This window comes from Theropithecus gelada, chromosome 10 (genome assembly GCF_003255815.1).
Source record: "Theropithecus gelada isolate Dixy chromosome 10, Tgel_1.0, whole genome shotgun sequence".
Lineage (NCBI taxonomy): Eukaryota > Metazoa > Chordata > Mammalia > Primates > Cercopithecidae > Theropithecus > Theropithecus gelada.
The window spans coordinates 65985120-66008427 of NC_037678.1; the positions used below are offsets into that span (position 1 = coordinate 65985120).

General features: G+C 51.9%; 1 protein-coding gene across 1 annotated transcript in view; it reads left to right on the forward strand.

Annotated features, from left to right (window-relative positions):
• The first annotated feature begins 999 nt into the window (after positions 1 to 999).
• SLA2 (Src like adaptor 2) overlaps positions 1000 to 23308 on the forward strand; it is a 37357-nt gene continuing 15048 nt past the window's right edge. Inside the window, exons 1-5 of the mRNA XM_025398860.1 lie at positions 1000 to 1376; positions 6263 to 6396; positions 12882 to 12981; positions 14326 to 14412; positions 15255 to 15358. Coding sequence (XP_025254645.1) covers positions 6306 to 6396; positions 12882 to 12981; positions 14326 to 14412; positions 15255 to 15358 — 382 coding nt within the window. The 5' untranslated portion in view covers positions 1000 to 1376; positions 6263 to 6305. The remainder of the gene's footprint in view (positions 1377 to 6262; positions 6397 to 12881; positions 12982 to 14325; positions 14413 to 15254; positions 15359 to 23308) is intronic.

Consider the following 23308-nt stretch of genomic DNA (forward strand, 5'->3'; position numbering starts at 1 on the left):
CCCTCCGGAGTCAGATTCTTTATCCTAGACCAGTGACTCTCAGGCTTAGGCATGGACCGTGGCTCATGCTTGTAATCCCAACACTTAGGGAGGCGGAGGCGGGAGGATCAATTGAGGCCGGGAGTTTGAGACCAGCCTGGGCAGCACAGTGAAACCTCATCTCTACAAAAAAATTTTAAAATTAGCCATGAGTGCTGGTGCACACCTGTAGTCCTAGCTACTCAAGGCTGAGAAGGGAGGATCACTTGAGCCTGGGTCAAGGCTGCACTGAGCTATGATTGTGCCACTGCATTCCATCCTGGGTGACAAAGCAAGACCCTGTTAAAAAAGAAATCAAGCCTGGGCATGCATTGGAATCACCTGGAAGCATGAAAGCAGCTTGCCGGGCCTACCCCCAGAGTAGGATTCCGTGGATCTGGGATGCAGCCTGAGAAGTTGCATGTCTAACAAATTCCCGCTGAGGCTGCTGGTCTAGGGACCACACTTGGAGACCACTGTCCAGATCCTGCTATTCAAAGTGTGGTCCCCAGACTGGCAACATGGGGTCACCTGGGAGCTTATTAGAAATGCAAAATATTGAACTCCGCCCCAGACCTTCTGAATCAGAGCCTGCAGTTTAACAAGATCTGCAGGTGATTCCTATGCACACTAAAGGTTGAGAAGGCACTGCTTCCCAAACTCGGCAGTCAAGGGAATCGCTTGGTTTAAAATTTAGATTCCTGGGCTCCCTGTCTGGTGACTTGGATTTAGAAGGTTTGGGAGATCCCAGAAATTACTACAATTAAGCCCGGCTGAGTGAGTGTTATGGTCAGGCCAGCAGGGGAACTCCTGCTCATTTTCCTCAGTCCTGTGTTCCTTGGACAAGACCATGCCACAAAGCCAGAGAAAAACCTTTTGCTCCAGGATCATGACAAGGCAGCAGCTGCTCCCCTAGAAACAGGAACTCGGGGAAGGTGGCTCCTCCATGGTCTGTGATGCCGTCAGAGGAAACGGGTGGTTGTGAGAACCACAGAGTCTGCAGTCGGAGCTAGAGCTCCAAGGACCCCACGCCTGTGTCTCTGTGACAGAGCTCAGAGGGCCCTGGGCCTTCCTTCCCTGGCTCGGCTGTGCTTGGGAGCGTTCCCCAATCCAGAATCCCTCAGGAGCATGGGGCAGCTGATCCATCCCTGCTGTACAAACTGCTGACTGCAGACGGATGCTGAGCTACCCAAACCGACACCTAGCCTCTCCCTGAAGATCCTCCCAGGCTGAGAGTTCTGGGTGTCCCAGGACCAAGGACACTGGCAGACTTCCAGAAGGCCCCCAAAGCCCTAACCTGTCCAGCCAGAGCATGCGTCTCAGCAGAGCCGTCTTCCCAAGCCTTTGATGACAAACCAGTAAGTATGCTTGCTTTTGTTCTCGGATGGCCTAGAGCCAGGTGAGGAAGAATGATCTCCCCGGCTCAGACTGGGTCTGGGCTTTATTTGCCATTGGGAAAAAAAACAGCTCAAGGAGAAGGGAGAGTGGCTGTAAAAAGGGGTGGTTTCTGGGGGTCCCAGAAGAACCAAGACCCACCTTTTCCACCTTTGACTGCCTCTTGGAGCTTACGCTCTTCCCTGCAGCTTGTCTTCACGCCCGTCCTAGTCCCATCTCAGTTGCGCATTTGCTGTGTGACTTTGGGCCCCTCTCTGCGCTGCAGTGAGACTCCAAAGGCAGGAATGTGAGGGCTATCATCTCTCAAGACAGTTCAGCTGGAGAGCCTACAGTGAAATCTCACTCTCAAAAGGGTGATATTTCTCAGTTGAAAGAAAGGGAGAGATCTCCCTTTAACTCGATCCAAATTCATTATTATTTTTTGTTGAGTTGGGGTCTCATTCTGTCACCCAGGCTGGAGTGCGGCGGCGTAATCATGACTATAGACTTGAACCCCTGGGCTCAAGTGTAGTGGTGCAGTCCTAGCTCATTGCACCCTTGAACTCCTGGGTTCAGGGGATCCTCCCACCTTAGCCTCCCAAGTAGCTGAGACTACAGGCATGTACCACCATACCCAGCTAATTTGTTATATTTTTGTAGAGATGGCGGGGCCGCGGGGAGGTCTCACTGTGTTGCCCAGGCTGGTCTCAAACTCCTGGCCTCAAGCAATCCTCCTGTCTCAGCCTCCTGAATTGCTGGGATTATAGGCATGAGCCACCGTGCCTGGTCAAATCCATCACTCTTACACCCACCGCTGAAAAATGATCTTCAGAAGCGCAAAATACACATGACAACAGGCCCAGCCCTTCACGAATGGGCTATGTGACCAGAAGCACAAGGTCGTCCTCTCAGGGAGTTGGTCACTGTATCTGAAATGGGGCCCAAGTGAGACATTGAAAAAAAAAAAAACAACCAATATTCTGGGCAGTGAGCTGATCTCGGCTGCCGTTGACTAACTTTTTCCTTTCACCCGATGCCTCATGTCCTCCGGAAAGTGCCTGGCACATAGTAAGATTTTCAAAAATTTGTGTAGTTAATGATTAGATGCTGTCTTATAAAAGTTGTGGCTAATACTGCCTCCTCCTAGGCTGGCCTATCGCATGGTCTTTATTTTGCTCCCAGGGGCTTATTGGCCTTGACCTGACCAAGTCCTTGACCAGGTGAGGGGAGCTGCAGAGACTTTGGGGAGGCTTCCAGCCTGAGTACAGCTCCCCGGTCTCCGTCTGCCTTTGGGCCCAGCCCCCAGCTCCACCTGCGGCAGGAAGGAGTCTCTCGGTCTATTGCAGGTGGTGACTGTGGTCTTCCTGAAGGAGGGGAAAGGAAACTAAGCCTTACTGAGCACCCACTCTGTGCTGGACTCCTGCGACTCTCCCCACAGCCCGGTGGCGCCTGTGGTGCACCTCATTCACAGATGAGATGCAGGAAGCTTGCATGCTTTGCCTGAGGCCACACAGCTCCAACCAGGTTCAAGTGGGCACTCACGCTACCCAAGCCAGAGGTTCTCTCCCTGGGGTTTCCTGGTCTTGGGTTTGTAAAATTCCTCCTCAGGAGGATCGTTTGAGCCCAGGAGTTCAAGACCAGCCTGGGCAACACAGCAAGACCCCAATAATGTAAAACAAAACCAAAAAACCTCCTCAAGAACAGCAGCACCATTTCAATGTACCCAGGCTGCAGGATCCTAAAACTCTGAGCAGCAAGTGGCTGTCAGGACTCATTTCCATGCCATATGCCCATTCTGTGTTCAAGAGCTCCCTTCCAGATGAATGCTGAACACCCCATAGGGAGGCAGCAGCAAGCAGGTATTGGGTGTTTGTTTGTTTGTTTGTTTTGCAGCAGGGTGGGTACAGAGTCTCGCTCTGTCACGCAGGCTGCAGTGCAGTGGCACAATCTTGGCTCACTGCAGCCCCTGCCTCCCAGGTTCAAGCAATTCTTTTGCCTCAGCCTCTCAAGTAGCTGGGATTACAGGCACCCACCACCACACCAGGCTCATTTTTGTATTTTTAGTAAAGACAGGGTTTCACCATGTTGGCCAGGCTGGTCTCAAACTCCTGACCTCGTGTGATCTGCTCGCCTCAGCCTCCCAAAGTGCTGGGGATTACAGGAGTGAGCCACCGCACCCGGCCCAGGTATTGTTATTCCCATGTCAACGACATGAGGCTGAAGAACAGAGAGGCTGTTCCATCCGCTAAGGTAGGATCTTTACTCCCCGGACAGGACTGGCCCAGGAGGCCACAGAAATCACTCCATGATGTTGATGGACACCCGTCCTCATCCAGGAAGGAGCCCACTCTGTCACCACCCCCTTCAGTGAGCTCCTCCAGAGCAAGGAGCATGGGTTCCCCTCCAGGGACTGCCAGCCCTTGGCAGGTGCCTGACACAGAGCAGGAACTCCATGAATACCAGCTGAACTGGGCCAAATGTGTAATTGTGCCTTGTCCCTACTGAAAAGAATGAAACCATCTGAAAAGAAATACAAAGCTCTGCCTCCCACTCCCCAAACACTTTAATACAGTGTTTGGAAAAGTCAGCACTACCCTGGAAATCTGGGGATTTAAACTATTCTAAGGATAAGACACCTGTCCGAAGAGCTAACGGTCTCATTTAGTTAATGTGTGCTGAGTGCTTCCCTAAATGCTGAGTAATAGGCAAACAAAAGAAGTTCTTGTCCTCATTCAGTTACAGGATAGTGGCAGATTAAAGAAATGAACTCTAAAATGAATGACGAAAACTTCCCAAGAGGCTGGGTCCCATGGCTCACACCTGTAATCCCAGGACTTTGGGAAGCTGAGGTGGGAGGATTGATGGAGCCCAGGAGTTCAAGAACAGCCTGGGCAAAAAGGCGAGAGCCCATAACTTAAAAAAAAGAAAAAGGGCTGGGCGCAGTGGCTCATGCCTGTAATCCCAGCACTGTGGGAGGCCGAGGTGGGCGGATCACCTGAGGTCGGGAGTTCGAGACCACCCTGACCAATATGGAGAAACCCTGTCTCTACTAAAAATACAAAATTGGCCAGACGTGGTGGCGCATGCCTGTAATCCCAGCTACTCGGGAGGCTGAGGAAGGAGAATCACTTGAAGCCAGGAGGCGGAGGTTGTGGTGAGCCAAGATCGCGCTATTGCACTCCAGCTTGGGCAACAAGAATAAAAATCTGTCTCAAAAAAAAAAAAAAAAAAAAAACTTGCAAAGAGGCTGGGTGTGGTGGCTAATGCCTGTGATCCCAGCTACTTGGGAGGCTGAGCTGGGAGGATCCCCTGAACCCAGGAGTTCAAGGGTGCAATGAGCTAGGACTGCACCACTACACTCTAGCCTGGGTGACGGAGCGAGACCTCCTGGGGAGGCTCCCAGGAGAGGCCTCTGATGAAGTGACATTCAGGACGTGGTAAAGGAAACAGGGGGCTGGCCAGGGTTTTCATGTGCGTTATCTCTCGGACCTGTATGTTGAGTGTTGTTATCCCCATTTTTCAGATGAGGAAAAGGAGGCACAGAGAGGGGAAGTGGCTCAACAGTCAGTCCCCCGAAGCCTTGCAAGTCATCACTGCATCATACAACCCCTGGTACTTTTTTTTTTTTTTTTTTTTTTGAGGCAGCATCTCACTCTGTTGCCCAGGCTGGAGTGCAATAGTATGATCTTGGCTCACTGTGAACTCCACCTCCCAAGCTCAAGCAATCCTCCTGCCCTCCCACCTCAGCCTCCCGAATAGCTGGGATTACAGGTGTGCACCACCACAGCCGGCTAATTTTTGTGGCTTCTTTTATAGAGACTAGATTTCACCATGCTGGCCAGGCTGGTCTGGAACTCCTAAGCTCAAGCAATCTACCCTCCTCAGCCTCTTAAAGTGCTGGGATTAAGTACTCGGCCTCTTAAAGTTCAGGGCCTGGTGGCTCACGCCTGTAATCCCAGCAACTCAGGAGGCTGAGACAGGTACTCTTACTTGGCCCTGTGACACCAGTAAGTGTATCCGTGTCACCGTGGCTTGCTGTGACACCATCTCTCACGCCTGCTCAGATCTCCCTTGCAGACCTCTTTTTTTTTTTTTTTTTTTTGAGAGGGAGTCTCGCTCTGTCACCTAGGCTGGAGTGCAGTGACTTGATCTCGGCTCATTGCAACCTCTGTCTCCCAGGTTCAAGCAATTCTATCTCAGCCTCCCTCCTGAGTAGCTGGGACTACAGGTGCATGCCACCATGCCCACCTAATCTTTGTATTTTTAGTAGAAATGAGGTTTCACCATACTGGTCAGGCTGGTCTTGAACTCCTGACCTCAGGTCATGCACCTGCCTCAGCCTCCCAAAGTGCTGGGATTACAGGCATGAACCACCACACCCAGCCCTCCTTGCAGACCTCTGACCCAAGCCACAGGTCCTGGTATGCCTGGAGGGAGCTCACTGTCCTGTCATTGTCCCCTCCCACCCATAGCAGAGTGTGATCCCTGGTCAGAGAAAGGGTTCTAAGTGAGCCGTAGGAAGTCAAAGGAGTGATCAACAAAGGCTAGGGGCTGGGAAGGCTTCCTGGGGAAGGAAGAATAGGATCCAAACAGGACTGAAGGAGAGGAGAAGGCATAACTGCCCATGGGAGGGACCTAAGCAGAGGCCCAGAAAGAAAAAGTTGAGCCTGTTGCGGCATAAAAAAGATGAGATGTGGAGAAAACAGCGTCCAATCTGCAGGAAGCCTTCAGGGGCTGGAGCCTGGCCCCACAGGAGGGAGGTCATTCACATGCTCTGTGAGGAGACAGCCAGGGCCGATCTGGGGAGGGAGAGTTATCTGAGATTGGGCCAGAAGCCTCGGCTCTGTCCCCATCACTGTGTCTCTTTCAGATTTCCGTCGATGATGTGCTTCTGAGTGCTCTGCTGAGGAACAATGGGAAGTCTGCCCAGCAGAAGAAAATCCCTGCCAAGCCCAAGCTTGAGTCCCTCTGTCCAAGGCCAGGGACCTGTGACCACGGAAGCAGGTAAGCCTCAGGGCCTGTGACAGCCAGGCCCTTCCCACACAGTACTAGACTTCACTGCCTCTGTGCGCCTTCCTAGCCAGCAGCTCCAACACAGCATAAGCACCACTGAGGTCCTGCTGCATACCAGGCCCTGCCTACTGAGACATACAGCAGGGTCCCTGCTCCTATAGAGCCCACCTTAGCAGTAATAGTAAACAATGGGGTAAATGAGAAAATAGGAGAAAGCAATAGGCACTGACCAGAATATTAAACCAGGAGGCATGATAGACCCCCAGGCATTTCCCAAGGCTTCCCTCCTTCCCAACAAGTTGTTTATCCAAACACCGAGCTGGCCAGCCCCACCTCTGCAGCCCCCTAGAGCTGCACTGTCCATTGCAGTAGCCACCAGCCACACGCAACTGCTTAAATTTAAAATTTTAGGCCGGGGTCGGTCACGGTGGTTCATGCCTGTAATCCCGCACTTTGGGAGGCCAAGGCAGGCAGATCACCTGAGGTCAGGAGTTCAAGACCAGCCTGGCCAACATGGTAAAACCCTGTCTCTACTAAAAATACAAAAATTAGCCGGTCATGGTGGCAGGCACCTGTAATCCCAGCTACTTAGGAGGCTGAGGCAAGAGAATCACTTGAACCCGGGAGGCAGAGGTTGCAATGAGTCGAGATCATGCCACTGCACTCCAGCCTGGGCAACAGAGTGAGAATCTGTCTCACCAAAAAAAAAAAAAAAAAAGTCTTAAATCACCCCAGCCACATTTATTTTAAGTAACTGCTTGATAGCACATGTAGTGAGCGACCACCTTGTTACACAGCACAGAACTACAGAACATTTCTATTACTGTAGAAAGTTCTGCTATACTGTTCTAGTGTACGTGACAGGTACTGTGAAATTACCTGAAGTGACATTAGGGCTGTCTTTTTTATTTTTGTGCTATTTTTTTCTTTTTTAAATGCATGATCTTGCTCTGTCACCCAGGCTGGAGTGCAGTGGTGTGATCATGGCTTACTGCATCTCGAACCTCTCAGGCTCAAGCGATCCTCCTACCTCAGCCTCCCAAGTAGCTGGGACTACGGGCACATGCCACCATGCCTGGCTCCATTTTAAATGTTTTTGTAGAGATGGAGTCTCCCTATGTTGCCCAGGCTGGTCTTGAACTCTTGGGGTCAAGTGATGCTCCTGCCTTGGCCTCCCAAAGCGCTGAGATTTCAGGCATGAGCCACCATGCCTGGCCCTTGCCAGGACTGTCTTAATGGTAGAAAAATAGCATAGACAATGCATATGCTGAGTCTATAACCATGATTTTCTAATATAGTCTTTTTTTTTTTTTTTTTTTTTTTGAGACGGAGTCTCGTTCTGTCACCCAGGCTGGAGTGCAGTGGCCGGATCTCAGCTCACTGCAAGCTCCGCCTCCTGGGTTCACGCCATTCTCCCGCATCAGCCTCCCGAGTAGCTGGGACCACAGGCGCCCGCCACCTCGCCTGGCTAATTTTTTGTATTTTTTAGTAGAGACGGGGTTTCACCGTGTTAGCCAGCATGGTCTTGATCTCCTGACCTCGTGATCCGCCCATCTCGGCCTCCCAAAGTGCTGGGATTACAGGCTTGAGCCACCGCGCCCGGCCTCTAATATAGTCTTGACTAAAACTCTGTTTCTAGGACAGTTGAACAATAAAAATATCCTAGCAATTCTGGTATTTTGATGTTGGAACTATGGCCCCAGGTCTATTTCTTGTTCCCCCAAACAGGCCACAAATCCTTTCTCAAGTCACACCTTGATTGGGATTTCAATAAGGTGTTAGGGTTCTCCAGAGAAATAGAACCAATAGGTGGTGTGTGGGGGGATGTGTGTGTGTGTGTGTGTGTGTAGAGAGATTTTGTTTTGAGGAGCTGACTCACATGATTGTGGAGGCTATAAGTCTGAAATCGGCAAGGCAGACTGGAGACCCAGGGAAGAGCTGATGCTGTGGTCCTGAGTCCGACCACAGTCTGGAGGCAGAATTCCCTCTTCCTCAAAGGACGTCAGTCTTGTTCTTTTATGACCTTCAGCTGATTGCATGAGGCCAACTCACATTATGGAGGGTCATCTGCATTACTCAGTCTACTGACTTAAATTCAATCTCGGCTGAGCGCAGTGGCTCACGCCTGTAATCCCAGCACTTTGAGAGGCCGAGGTGGGTGGATCACCTGAGGTTGGGAGTTTGAGACCAGCCTGACCAACATGGTGAAACCCCATCTCTACTAAAAATACAAAATTAGCCAAGCATGGTGGCGCACACCTGTAATCCCAGCTACTTGGGAGGCTGAGGCAGGAGAATCACTTGAACCTGGGAGGCAGAGGTTGCAGTGAGCCAAGATCGCACCACTGCACCTGCACTCCAGCCTGGGCAACAAGAGCGAAACTTCGTCTCAAAAAAATAAATAAACTCAATCTCATTCACAGCAACATCTAGACTGGTATTTGACCACATATCTGGGTTGTGTGGCCTAGCCACAATGACACATAAAATCAACTAGCACAGATAACAAGATCACGCTACTTCACGGTGTATTTCCTCGCTCCCCTGGACAGAGCCTAGGGACATGTGCCTTATATGGCTTTTGTGCAAGTTTTGCTACTGGGACTTTAGTTAAATCACCTAAATTGGCTAGGGGTGGTGGCTCATGCCTGTAAATCCCAGCACTTAGGGAGGCTGAGGCAGGTGGATCACCTGAGCTCGGGAATTTGAGACCAGCTCAACCAATATGGTAAAACCCTGTCTCTACTAAAAATACAAAAGTTAGCCAAGCATGGTGGCATGTACCTGTAGTCCCAGCTACTCTGGAGGCTGAGACAGGAGAATTTCTTAAACCTGGGAGGCGGAGGTTGCAGTGAGCCGAGATCGCACCACTGCACTCCAGCCTGGGGGACAGAGCAAGACTCTGTCTCAAAAACAAAACAAAACAAAACAAAACAATACATCGCCTAAATTCCCCATCTCAAGTTTTTCATTGTAATGTAGAACTCTCCTCAACCATATGATAATTAAAGATGTGAAAATCTTAGCACACTGTTTTATGGAGCTGACTAAAAAAAGCAAACTTCAGGCCAGGTGTGGTGGCTCATGCCTGTAATCCCAGCACTTTAAGAGGCCAAGGAGGGCAGATCATGAGGTCAGGAATTCGAGACCAACCTGGCCAACATAGTGAAACTCCATCTCTACTAAAAATACAAAAAGTTAGCTATGCGTGGTGGTGGGTACCTGTAATCTCAGCTACTTGGGAGGCTGAGGCAGGAGAATCGCTTGAACCCAGGAGGTGGAGGTTGCAGTGAGCCAAGATCATGCCATTGCAGTCCAGCCCGGGTGACAGTGTGAGACTCTGTCTCAAAAAAAAAAAAAAAAGGCCGAGGCAGGCAGACCTGAGGTCAAGAGTTTGAGACCAGCCTGGACAACATGGAGAAACCTGTCTCTACTAAAAGTACAAAAAAAATTAGCCAGGCATGGTGGTATGTGCCTGTAATCCCAGCTACTCAGGAGGCTGAGGGAGGAGAATCGCTTGAACCTGGGAAGTCAAGATTGCAGTGAGCCTAGATCATGCCACTGCACTCCAGCCTCGGCGACAGAGTGGGACTATCTCAAAAGAAGAAAAGCAAACTTCACAGACTATGAGCCTACATTGAAGAAATAACATCACTGTGCCTACAAATATGTAGCAAAGTTTACAGCTGGACATTTCAAACAAGAGTACTGGGTTCAAAACAATTAAAACCTTAGAGGTAGGCTGGGCACAGTGGTTCAATTCTGTAATCCCAGCACTCTGGGAGGCTGAGGCGGGCAGATCACGAGGTCAGGAGTTCGAGACCAGCCTGACTAACATGGTGAACCCTCATCTCTACTAAAAATACAAAAAGTAGCCAAGTGTGGTGGTGGGTGCCTGTAATCCCAGCTACTCAGGAGGCTGAGGTAGGAGAATCGCTTGAACCTGGAAGGCGGAGGTTGCAGTGAACCAAGATTGCAAAGCGAGACTCCGTCTCAAAAAAAAAAAACCAAACAAAAAAAAAAACATGCCTTAGAGGTAGATCTTGACTAATGGAACAAGGGTCACCTCACTCCTATTTCAGTTACAGAAAATGCTGACAAGCAAACACTGATGAGCCAAGACAATTCCGAGCAGATTTACTTACCTCAAAGAAAAATTATTTAGAATTGTGAGTAAATTCTGCCAACCAAGCTATTAATCTGTCACTGCAGTAAAACAGATTGAAGCACATTTTTTTCTTTTTTTTTTTGGAGACGGAACCTTGCTCTGTCGCCCACGCTGGAGTGCAGTGGCGCAATGTTGGCTCACCGCAACCTCCGCCTCTCCTGTCTCAGCCTCCTGAGTAGCTGGGATTACAGGTGCCTGCCACCACGCCCGGCTAATTTTTGTATTTTTATTAGAGACGGGGTTTCTCCATGTGGGCCAGGCTGGTCTGGAACTTCCGACCTCGGGCTATCTGCCCGCCTCGGCCTCCCAAAGTGCTGGAATTACAGGCGTGAGTCACCACGGCCGGTCAGTCTTGCAACCTTTTTTTTTTTTTTTCTTTTTGAGATGGAGTTTAGCTCTTGTTGCCCAGGCTGGAGTGCAATGGTGTGATCTCGGCTCACTGCAACCTCTGTCTCCTAGGTTCAAGTGATTCTCCTGCCTCAGCCTCTCAAGTAGCTGGGATTACAGGCATGCGCCACCACACCGGGCTAATTTTGTATTTTTAGTAGAGATGAGCTTTTACCATGTTGGTCATGCTGGGCTCAAACTCCCAACCTCAGGTGATCCACGTGCCTCGGCCTCCCAAAGTGCTGAGATTGCAGGCATGAGCCCCTGCGCCCGGCCTCTTGCAACCACTTTAAATCTACCACATGCCAGGCCTTGTGACAGGACCTGGGGACACAGAAGTAGACAAGACAGGCACAGTCCATGCCTTCAGGGACAGTTGAGCCCCAGGGACAGGTGCTAAACCAATCACCAACTAGAACTTAGATTTTGGTGGCAGTATGTTTTAAGGGATTCTGACCAAGAGTGTGTGCAGAAGTGGCTGGTCAGGGAAGGCTTCCTGGAAGAAGGGACGTTTCGGTTGGGAAATGGATGAAGGTAAGTCAGCCAGGCAGAGTGAGGCCATTCAGGGGGACAGTGTAGTGTATGCAGCTGGGTGGCTGCCCCCAGGGGTGCAAGGCCAGGGCTTCCAGGAGGGAAAGGGGCCCTCCTAGGCCACATTTTCCCATTCTCATCAGAGAGCACCTGTCACAAGATGTGCATCATTTGTCCAAGCATCAGACATTTCCCTGCACTGTGGAATGGCCAGGCCTTATGCTGCAAAGACCTCAGAGGAGAGACCCCTGGGGAGCTCTCCAGGCTGGGTTCACTGCAGGGGTCTCCACATGTGTCTGGGAGGATGTGGAGGAACTAGTCCATTTCCAGAATCAGCCTCACTCTTCCCATGCCCACCTGGAGCACAGGCCCTTCAGCCCACACGGTGCCCCCACCCAACCCCCACATCCTTGTCTGCTCGTTTGCGTCACCTGCCCCACTTCTTGGGGTCCCAGCTCCATCTTAGAGGACCAGAGTCCTCTAAGACCTTGCTTCCTACAGGGTGTCTAGGATGCAGATGGACCCTTCTTGCTGACCCTGGCTGCTTCTCATACTTAATGCGTTTATGTGCTACAAGTGTCTCAGGAATCCTTACAGAGAAAGGACAGGGGAAAGAAGGGAGGGACGCTAGGGTGCAGTGAGGTGGCCTTCAGCAGCTGCTGAAAGCTGGATTTTCAGGCGACAAAGCTCGGCAGTCACAGGGAGTCTGGCTGGCCTGAGCAGGCTGCCCTCTGGGGTGGGTGAGGGCGTGCATCCTGTGCTGAGGGTGCCCTTGCCGCCTGAGGCCCAGCCTTGAAATTGGGCCTTATGGTTACCACATCCTGAGCCTCATGGCCATCATGTCCTGGGCAACATAGCGAGACCTCATCTCTACTAAACAATGGTTTTAAATTAGCTGGGTGTAGTGGTGCACACCTGTAGTCCCAGCCACTCAGGAGGCTGAGGCTGGAGGATTTGCGCCCAGGAGGTCAAGGCTGCATTGAGCCTAATTTTTAGAGATAGGATCTTGCCCTGTCGCTCACGCTACATGCGGTGCTGATGGAGCACAACCCAATTGCAAATTTCTTCCTTTCCTCTCCTCTCCTCTCCTTTCTTCCTTTCCTCCCCCCCCCCCCCCCCCCCTCCCCTTCCCCTCCCCCTCCCCTTCCCCTTCCCCTTCCCCTTCCCCTTTCCCTTCCCCTTTCCTTTCCTTCTTGGCACTGTCAGGGCCCTGCAAAGCTCTGCTGGCAAAGCTTGATTCCAGGGTGGCCCTCTTAGGAAGTGGATGGGACTCCATCAGGGTGCTTATGGAGGGCTGATGCTGGGAGCCAGACCCAGGCCAGACTCCACTAGACGTCACGCATGGAGCAGGGCTAGCTAAGTGGGTGACCATTTCTGTCCCTCCATCTAGAGAGAAGCAAGGCCACAGCCGTGGCCCTGGGCAGTTTCCCAGCAGGTGGCCCAGCCGAGCTGTCGCTGAGACTCGGGGAGCCATTGACCATCGTCTCTGAGTAAGTCCATGGGCACTGGGTACCTGAATATGCACTAATAGAGCCAGGCATGGTGGTGCCTGCCTGTAGTCCCAGGTGTCACTAATAGAGCCAGGCATGGTGGTGTGTGCCTCTAGTCCCAGCTGTTACTAATAGAGCCAGGCATGGCGGTGCGTGCCTGTAGTCCCAGGTGTCACTAATAGAGCCAGGCATGGTGGTGTGTGCCTGTAGTCCCAGCTGTCTGGAAGGCTTAGGTGGGAGAATCGCTTGAACTCGAGAGTTCAAGACTGCAGTGGGCTATGATCAAGCCAGTGCACTTCAGCACTTCAGCTTGGGTGACAGCAAGACTCTGTCTTTAAAAATAAATGAATGGGCCACGTGTGCTAGCTCACACCTGTAATCCCAGCACTTTGGGAGGCCGAGGTAGGCAGATCACCTGAGGTCAGGAGTTTGAGACCAGCCTGGCCAACATGGTAAAACCCTGTCTCTACTAAAAATACACAAATTAGCCAGGTTTGGTGGCAGGTGCCTGTAATCCCAGCTACTCGGGAGGCCAAGGCAGGCGAATCGCTTGAACCTGGGAGGCAGAGGTTGCAGTGAGCTGAGATCACGCCACTGCACTCCAGCCTGGGCGACAAGAGCAAAACTCTATCTCAAAAAAATAAAAATAGATGAAGGAAGGAAGGAATAGAGATGCTGTCCCGGGAGAAGGGGCCCTTCCCCAGGTAGAAAAGCATGAGCCTTCGCTGAAGTGCTCACAGAAACCCTGTGGTGGGCCGGGCGCGGTGGCTCAAGCCTGTAATCCCAGCACTTTGGGAGGCCGAGACGGGCGGATCACGAGGTCAGGAGATCGAGACCATCCTGGCCAACACCATGAAACCCCGTCTCTACTAAAAAAATACAAAAAACTAGCCGGGCGAGGTGGCGGGCGCCTGTAGTCCCAGCTACTCGGGAGGCTGAGGCGGGAGAATGGCGTAAACCCGGGAGGCGGAGCTTGCAGTGAGCTGAGATCTGGCCACTGCACTCCAGCCTGGGCGACAGAGCGAGACTCCGTCTCAACAAAAAAAAAAAAAAAAAAAAAAAAGAAACCCTGTGGTGGGATTTCAGGCGGCTGGACACCCCCACAGGGAGAGGCAGTGGGTGGGCAGTGCCCTGTAGCAGGGAGCCTGAAGTCGTGCCATTTACCACTGGCCCCAGCCCTGACTCAGGAGCCACGTGGACAGGCTAATGCAGGGAAGCCTGGGAAACAGGTGGGACAGGTGGCTGCAGGACCCAGCCTGAGAGGCTCCTTGCCAACCCTGAATGTGCAGTTCTTGGGGCCTTGGCTCATCTGAAAAAGGTACCCCGACTCTTTTCTCTCTCCAGGGATGGAGACTGGTGGACGGTGCTGTCTGAAGTCTCAGGCAGAGAATACAACATCCCCAGCATCCACGTGGCCAAAGTCTCCCATGGGTGAGTTCCCACCCCAGGCCCGCCTTGCGGAGCTTCCTACTTTCTCTTCCCACAAGAGCTCCCCTTTATGCACGGCTCTGCGCTGAGCAAAGCTGAGGATGGAGGAGAATTGAACCGAGGCCCTGCCCTCAAGAGGGGCAGAGAGCTCATCCTAGCACAGGTTGGCCTGTGAGACGTGGGAGCCAGGGGAGGGGCTTGGGAAGGCCCATAGAGGAGGTGTGGAGCTCTGGGCTTTGGAGGTTGCCAGGATCTCATGATGGAAAATGCTGAAAAGTCCAAATAGGAGATGGGAGCATGCCCTGTGAGGGCCTGGCACAGTGGTGCGCACCTGTGGTCCCAGCTACTAGGGAGGCTAAGGTGGGATGATCGCCCGAGCCTGGAAGGTCAAGGCTACAGTGAGCCGTGATTGTGCCACTGCACTCCAGTCTAGGCCACACAGCAGGAGCCTGTCTCAATTAAAAAAGAAAAAATCAGAGGGGCAGCTCTTGGGAAGGTGGGGCTTAGAAAGGTGAGTAGATAGAATCAGGGTGCTGGGGGCACTGAGCAGGGATAGCAGAGAGGCTGGGACCAACCCAGGTTACTTGGGAATGAGGTCTCCAGGCAGAGAAAGCTGAGGCTGTCCCCATGAGTTTGTCCTGCCGGGGCCCTGGAGCCAGGACTAGGAGGCCAAAGATGGCGTGGGCTTCCGAGACCCTGAGCCCAGCTCTTTGCGGAACAGGTAGAACTTTGAGGCCCAGAGAGGGAGGGCCTTGTGAGGGTCACTCAGAGGTGGTGGTAAAATCTTGGCTTCCCTCTTCCTCCAGGCTGACCCTGTCCCTTGTCCCTCTCTCTCACTCCTCCAGGTGGCTGTATGAGGGCCTAAGCAGGGAGAAAGCTGAGGAACTGCTGTTGTTACCTGGGAACCCTGGAGGGGCCTTCCTCATCCGGGAGAGCCAGACCAGGAGAGGTGGGTAAGCTCAGCGCCAGCCCAGGCCCTCCCTGCGTGGAGGTCTCAGAAAGGAGCCCTGGCCAGGTGCCGTGGCTCAAGCCTGTAATCCCAGCACTTTGGGAGGCCGAGACGGGCGGATCACGAGGTCAGGAGATTGAGACCATCCTGGCTAACACGGTGAAACCCCGTCTCTACTAAAAAATACAAAAAACTAGCTGGGCGAGGTGGTGGGCGCCTGTAGTCCCAGCTACTTGGGAGGCTGAGGCAGGAGAATGGCGGAAACCCAGGAGGCAGAGCTTGCAGTGAGTGGAGATCCAGCCATTGCACTCCAGCCTGGGCAACAGAGCGAGACTCCGTCTCAAAAAAAAAAAAGAAAAGAGCCCACAGATATATGACTGCAGGTGCGGCCCAGAAAATAGGCTTTGCCTGACTCCTCAGTCAACCAAGATTTCCTGAGCCCCAGCTCCATGTCCTGCCCATATGAGCCATGGGGGGCCCAGGCTTGGGGAGATGGAGACAGGCCATGAAAGCAGAGGAGAGGCAGCTAACTTTCGAGCAATCAAGGGAGGCTTCATGGAGGAGTGGGCCATGAGTGGAAACTTGAAGGATGTTCCCACAGGATCCCAGGCAACAAGACACATTGGTGCTGGGGTGGCCCGGGGGCTGCACCTCAGGACAATAGGAGGTTAGAAGTGAGCAAGGCTCCAGCATAGAGGCCTTGGATGCCGGGCTGAGAAGCTCGGGTTTTCTCCCAAGGCAGTGGAACTGCTCCTCAGCAGAGACACGGTGCTGGGCGTGGGCTTTGGGGGAGACGAGAGGATTCATTACAGGGACTCTCTGAGTGTGTTCTGTGGGCCACCTGCTTAGAAATAGAGGAGATGGGGGGTCAGTTTAGGGGACACCGAAAATCATCCTTCTCTGAGAGGTTCATAATCCGTGTTAACACAAGACTTCTTAAGGCGTCGCGCTTGCCTAACTGGGCATTTCCCAAGTGTTTCTGAAGTCAGGAGCGTTTCATCATGCAGCACCTGTAATATTCACTCTATGTTCGTTCATTCAGCAAATGCTTCTCCAGCACCCATGATGTGGGGAGCCTTCAGGGAAGGACAGGACCTACTGTATGTGTCAGGCCTTAGGTATCTCTGCTGAGGGAGGTGGACATGGTCCCTGCTCTCAGAGAGCTCCTAGGTCACTGGAAACCAGTGTTCCATGGCACAGAATCTCTATTTGAGATTCACAGTGATGCCAGGGCTTGCCCCTCCAATGCCGAGAGCCAAGTATGATATGACTTGAGGGTGGGGCAGGCAGAAGGCCAGATGTGAAGGGCTGGAGTTCCTAGCCTTGGTGTCGAGCAGTCTGGCTGTTGTCTGCCATGTTGCTGCCATGAGAGCCTATCAGCAATAGAGCAAAAATCTGCATTTCTAAAAATGAATACAGGCGGGGCACTGGGGCTCACACCTGTAATCCCAGCACTTTGGGAGGCTGAGGTGGGAGAATCACTTGTGCTCAGGAATTTGAGACCAGCCTAGCCAACATAATGAGACAACTTCTCTACAAAAAAATTTAAAATGTAGTGAGGCATGGTGGTGCCTGCCTGTAGTCTGAGCTACTTGGGAGGCTGAGGCAGGAGGATTGCTTGAGCCCAGGAGTTCCAGGATGCAGTGAGCCATGACTGCATCACTGCACTCCAGCCTGGGCAACAGAGCCAGACTCCATCTTAAAAAAATAAAAGTGAATATGAATGGCCCACAGTAGGGATCTAGGCTCAGCCAATACATTGGCAACTAGGATTTTTAATAGAGTATAGTCACAGAATTTCCTTGCGCTGACTAGGAGGGATTCCTCCCTCCCCAAAACACCACATGATTCTGATCTCTTGGCAAAACGTTAAAACAGTGACAGGATCTCTTGGGTCAGTAGCCAGTCAGAGCTAGAAACCCATTGGAAGTCACCTCATGGATCCTCCTCTCCCCACCGTACAGACTGAAAAACAGGCCCAAAGAGGGGTAGGGACGTGCCACATCACACATTCATGTGGGACGTCTCCCATCCCAGGTGCAGGGCCTTTTGCAATGAAAACACAAAGTTGATTGATAGTCTCTTTGATGACCCTGCCTCCCTCTGAGCTGCTGCCCGAGTCCCTTAAGGCAGAGGCAAAGAGGGACGTTGAAGGAGCAGCAGCACCCACATTTGTGTTAAACCCTTTAAGTGACTTAAAACAATGTGTGGGGATTGTACTCCCATTGTCTTCATTTTACAGATGGAAAAACTGAGGCTTAGAGAAGAGAAATAGTTTGCCTGGGGAAATACAGCTAGTAAGTGCAGAGCCAGGATTCAAACTCAGCCACAGCTCCTCTCACTCCAGGCCCCCAAGAAAGGCCCACATGGGGCAGTAATGTTGGCACTGCAAGCACAGTGACAGACCAGGAAAGGAGGTATCAGGAGCGGACAGACCTCCTGGCACCCGCCTTGATATGAACCAACTGTGAGAGGCTGTCGGGACCCTTTGTTCTCTGCCTCAGTCTCCTTCCCAGGACCCTCTCCAGCTTCTTTATGTCTCCTCCCTTGTCCTTGGGCGCTCCTGGGTTGACCTCTCCGAGGCCCCTCCTGCTATTTTCTAGGCAGCATCAGCACCCCCACCTCACATACATCCATATGCTGGTGGAGGGGCTGGGGAGGCCAGCCCGGCACAGCAGCTGCAAACAGGAAACCACAGCAGCGGTGCGGAGTGGAGCAGGGCCCCACTGCAGACTGTCCCCCGGAGCTTGAGAAGCCACAGGAAGTGCTCAGTGCTCAGCTGCCCCACCCCTGGCCCATTCTCTGGCCTGGTTCAGCCCCAAGAATATAGTGGCCGGCCCTTATGGCCACTCTGCCCCTTACCTAAGAAGGTACAGACGCAAAGAGGAAACCGTGTGAGTGATAGAGGAGAAAGCCGTATGGATCCATGAATTTTTTTTTTTTTTTTTTTTTTTTTGAGACAGAGTCTCACTGTGTCACCCAGGCTGGAGTGAAGTGGCACATTTTGGCTCAGTGCAGCCTCTGCCTCCTGGGTTCAAGTGATTCTCATTCCTCAGCCTCCCTGGTAGCTGGGATTACAGGGGTGTGCTACCACACCGGGGTAATTATTATTTTTTTGAGACAGAGTCTCTGTTGCCCAGGCTTGAGTGCAGTGGCGCGATCTCGGCTCACTGCAACCTCTACCTCCTGGGTTCAAGTGAGTCTCCTGCCTCAACCTCCTGAGTAGCTGGGATGACAGGCATGTGCCACCATGCCCAACTAATTTTTGTGTTTTTAGTAGAGACAGGGTTTTATCATGTTGGTCAGGCTGGTCCCAAACTCCTGACCTCAGGTGATTGACCCGCCTCAGCCTCCCAAAGTGCTGGGATTATAGGCATGAGGCACCATATCGGGCTATTTTTTTTTTGTATTTTTAGTAGAAACGGGGTTTTGCCATGTTGGCCAGGCTGGTCTCAAACTCCTGACCTCGGATGATCCGCCCACCTTGGCCTCCCAAAGTGCTGGGATTGCAGGCGTGAGCCACCGCGCCCGGCCAGAAATACAGACTTCCAACGAGAAGGCACGGTGAAGCCTCTAACGGGACGGAAGTGCTGGGATTGCAGGCATGAGCCGCCCGCCGTGCTCGGCCGGATCCAGGAAGATCTTTAAAGATCCATAAGATCCACATAAGGCCGGGCGCGGTGGCTCACGCCTGCAATCCCAGCACTTTCGGAGGCCAAGGTGGGTGGATCACCTGAGGTCAGGAGTTTGAGACCAGCCTGGCCAACATGGCGAAACCTCATCTCTACTAAAAATACAAAAAAATTAGCCGGGCGTGATGGCGGGTGCCTGTAATCCCAGCTACTCAGGAGGCTGAGGCTGGAGAATTGCTTGAACCTGGGAGGTGGAGGTTGCAGTGAGCCAAGATGGCACCACTACACTCCAGTCTGGGTGACAGAGTGAGACTGTGTCTCCAAAAAAAAAAAAAAAAATCCACATAATTACTGGGACTGATTATCCAGGTCCCCATAGTCAACTCCAAAAGGGGATGGATCAATATGCAGCTCTTCTTATCAAAGAGGAAGACGAAAAACGTGAACAGGGAAAGAAAAAAAGAATTTGCCAATTTTTCAGGAAAGGTAAAGTTTTCCTGCACGTCATGGTCAATTTGTGGGACAAGAATCAGTTTAGGGGCCATGTGCAGTGTCTCACACCTGTAATCCCAGCATGTTGTGAGGCCAAGGCAGGAGGATCACTTGAGCCCAGGAGTTCAAAACCAGCCTGGGCAACAAAGGGAGACCCCCATCTCTTAAAAAAAAAAAAAAAATTTTTTTTTAAGTTAGCTGGGTGTGGCGGCATGTGCCTGTTGTCTCAGCTACTTGGGAAGCTGAGGCAGGAGAATTACTTAAGCCCAAGAGGTCGATGCTGCAGTGAGCTATGATCACACCACTGGACTCCAGCCTGGGTGACAGACCAAGACCCTGTCTCTAAAAAATAAATACATAAATAAATAAATTCAATAAATCAACTACTGATGCCTGTACCCCACCTCCAGGGTTTCTGACTCACTGGTCCGGGATGTGGCCTGCACACTGTAAAAGCTGCCCAGGTGATTCTGATGGGTAGCCAGGGTCAGAACCCACTAATTTAGTGGGTCTGGACCAGTTCGTGTTTGTAGTGAAATTGAGCAGAGAACATGACCATGGTTGGGGTAAATACTGCGTCATAAAACTTTTGTTTCAGATTTTTTATAAGGTGTGTCCTGGGTCACAGTGTAAACTTCTGTACTGTGGTTTGACACCGCAGTGACTCTAAGGGCCCAAGTGACCTCAGAGAACAGTGGTTCTCAGACTTGAGTGTACAGAAATCATCAGGGGAACTTGTTGACACTGTCGACTCGTGGGCCCCACCGCAGACCTAACTGAATCAGACTTTTGGGGGCAGAGGTCAGAAATCTGCTTATTGGACAAGCTCTCTGGATGGTTCTACTGTTCTCTTGAGTTTGAAAACAGAGTTCCAATCTAGGGAACCCAGAATGAAGTAATAAGAGATAATGTATTTTACAGTATGCTCTTGTCTTATATAATGGGAATTAGCCATTGACCCAGTGAGTGAGTGAGCGATGCCAGGATCAGCTTTTCATTGGCCCAAAGGCACTGATTCCACAGGGGCTTCAAGCCTGTGTGTGGACCAAGGAGGAAGGCCTGGGGCCCTGAGCTACTAGGACACTACTCAGAGTCTGGAGCGGGAAGACCCCATCTTCCCAAGTCCCTCTGGCATACCTGGCTATATGACAGGCCTCGGGACAGCCATGGCCAGGCTCTACTCAGGCCCCAAATCTTGGTCGGTGAAGGGTGCCTGGAAGACTCTGTGGAGGTCACAGGATTGTGCAGAGGTCAGCACAGGGTTGGGGACAGGCCCCAGCAGCAGCCCCACCTGGCTGTCCTCCTGTATATCTGTTCTGCATCAGGCACTATAAGGGAGATTGATGAGCAAGACGTCGTTCCTGCCCCCGTGGGGCTCACCTCTGCCCACTTTCAGTTGGGAAACACTTACTGAGCATCTCCTCTGAGTCAGGCCTGCTAAGTCATGGCTTTTGTCCTCAGGGTGCAGACAGTGGAGGCTGCCAGATTCAGCATCCCCAAAGCTTCTCAGAGGCCTCAGCAGAGAAGGTTCAGGAGGGTCCTGCTAGGTCCACTTCCCACACGCAGCTCCTGATCTGATCTCTCATAGCCCCTCCCAGCATTGTCACTGGACCACCTGACCCCAGAGGTCCTAGAGGTGATGTTGCCTACGCCTGCCGGAGCTTTCTGAAACCAGGAACTTATACTGTGCCTTTCTTTCTGGTGGGTCCTCCTCTAGGCCCCGCATCCAGCCACAGCTTCCAGTGTTCCCTCTGGACCCTCTGCCCACCAGCCACTCTGTAAACATGCCTTGTTCTTTCTACCACTGCATCCTTACACATACCCCTCCCTCCATCTGGAAAGCCTGCCCTCTGCTTCTCCTCACGGCAAACTCACACTCATCCTTCGCCATTTGTTCCAATGGGACCTTCCCAGACCATCGCCTTCCCAGACCATCGCCTTCCCAGACCATCGCCTACCCAGACCATCGCCTTCCCAGACCATCGCCTTCCCAGATTATCGCCTTCCCAGACTATGTCAGTCTTTGTTCTCAACTCCCATAGCATCTTGAAAAGACCTCTTCTGTAGCTATAATAGGTTTATTTCTTTTCTTTTTCTCTTTTTTTTTTAAAGACAGGGTCACCCAAGCTGGAGTGCGGTGGCACTATCTTGGCTCACTGCAACCTCCACCTCCCAGGCTCAAGCGATTCTCCCACCTCAGCCTCCTGAGTAGCTGGGACTACAGGTATATGCTACCATGCCTGGCTAATTTTTGTGGGTTTTTTTTTGAGACAGAGTCTTGTTCTGTCATCTGGCTGGAGTGCAGTGGCACGATCTCGGCTCACTGCAACCTACACCTCCCGGGTTCAAGCAATTATCCTGCCTCAGCCTCCCGAGTAGCTAGGATTACAGGCGCGTGCCACCACACCCAGCTAATTATTGTATTTTTAGTAGAGACAGGGTTTCACTATGTTGGCCAGGATGGTCTTGATCTCTTGACCTTGTGATCCGCCCGCCTTGGCATCGCAAAGTGCTGGGATTACAGGCATGAGCCACTGTGCCCAGCTGTATTTTTTTTTCTTTTTTTTTGAGACGGAACCTCTGTCACCCAGGCTGGAGTGCAGTGGCGCAATCTCAGCTCACTGCAAGCTCTGCCTCCCGGGTTCACGCCATTCTCCTGCCTCAGCCTCCCTAGTAGCTGGGACTACAGGCACCCACCACCACGCCTGGATAATTTTTTGTATTTTCAGTAGAGATGGGGTTTCACCGTGTTAGCCAGGATGATCCCGATTTCCTGACCTCGTGATCTGCCCGCCTTGGCCTCCCAAAGTGCTGGGATTACAGGTATGAGCCACCGTGCCCGGCCTGTATTTTTTTTTTAAAGACGGGGTTTTGCTATGTTGCCTTGGCTGGTCTTGAACTCCTGACCTCAAGTGATTCACCCACCTTGGCCTCCCAAAGTGCTAAGATTACAGGCGTGAGCCACCATGCCTGGCCCAGGTAATGTTTGTATTTTGAATAGAAACAGCGTTCTGCTACGTTGCCCAGGCTGGTCTCAAACTCCTGACCTCAGGAGATCACCCACCTTGGCCTCCCAAAGTGCTGGGATTACTGGCATGAGCCACCACACCCAGCTTTTTTTTTTTTTTTTTTTTGAGACAGGATCTCACTCTATTGCCCAGGTTGGAGTGCAGTGGCACAATCATGGTTCACTGCAGTCTTGAACTTCTGGGCTCAAGTGATCCTCCCACCTCAGCTTCTTGAGTAGCTGGAACTACAGGGGGGTGCACCACCATGCCTAACTTTAAAATTTTTTTTAGAGACAGGATCCCACTATGTTGCCAGGCTGGTCTTGAACTCCTGGGCTCAAGCGATCCTCCCACTCAGACTTCCCAAGTGCTGGGATTACAGGTGTGAGCCACCACAGCTGGCTAAATTTATTTCCTGAAACAAAATCATGGCCAGGCACGGTGGCTCATGCCTGTAATCCCAGCACTTTGAGATGCCAAGGTGGGTGGATCACCTGAGGTCAGGAGTTCGAGACCAGCCTGGCTAACATGGTGAAACCCCGTCTCTATTAAAAATACAAAAAAATTAGTCAGGCATGGTAGCAGGTGCCTATAATCCCAGCTACTCAGGAGGCTGAGGCAGGAGAATTGCTTGAACGCAGGAGGTGGAGGGTGCAGTGAGCTGAGATCATGCAATTGCACTCCAGCCTGAGGAACAAGAGCAAAACTCCGTCTCAAAAAAAAAAAAAAAAAATCTGGGGACATGCTCTGATGAGAATAATACAGGAACTACATACGTGAAATGAGGACCATTAAGGAAAATCCTAGCTGTGGATGTG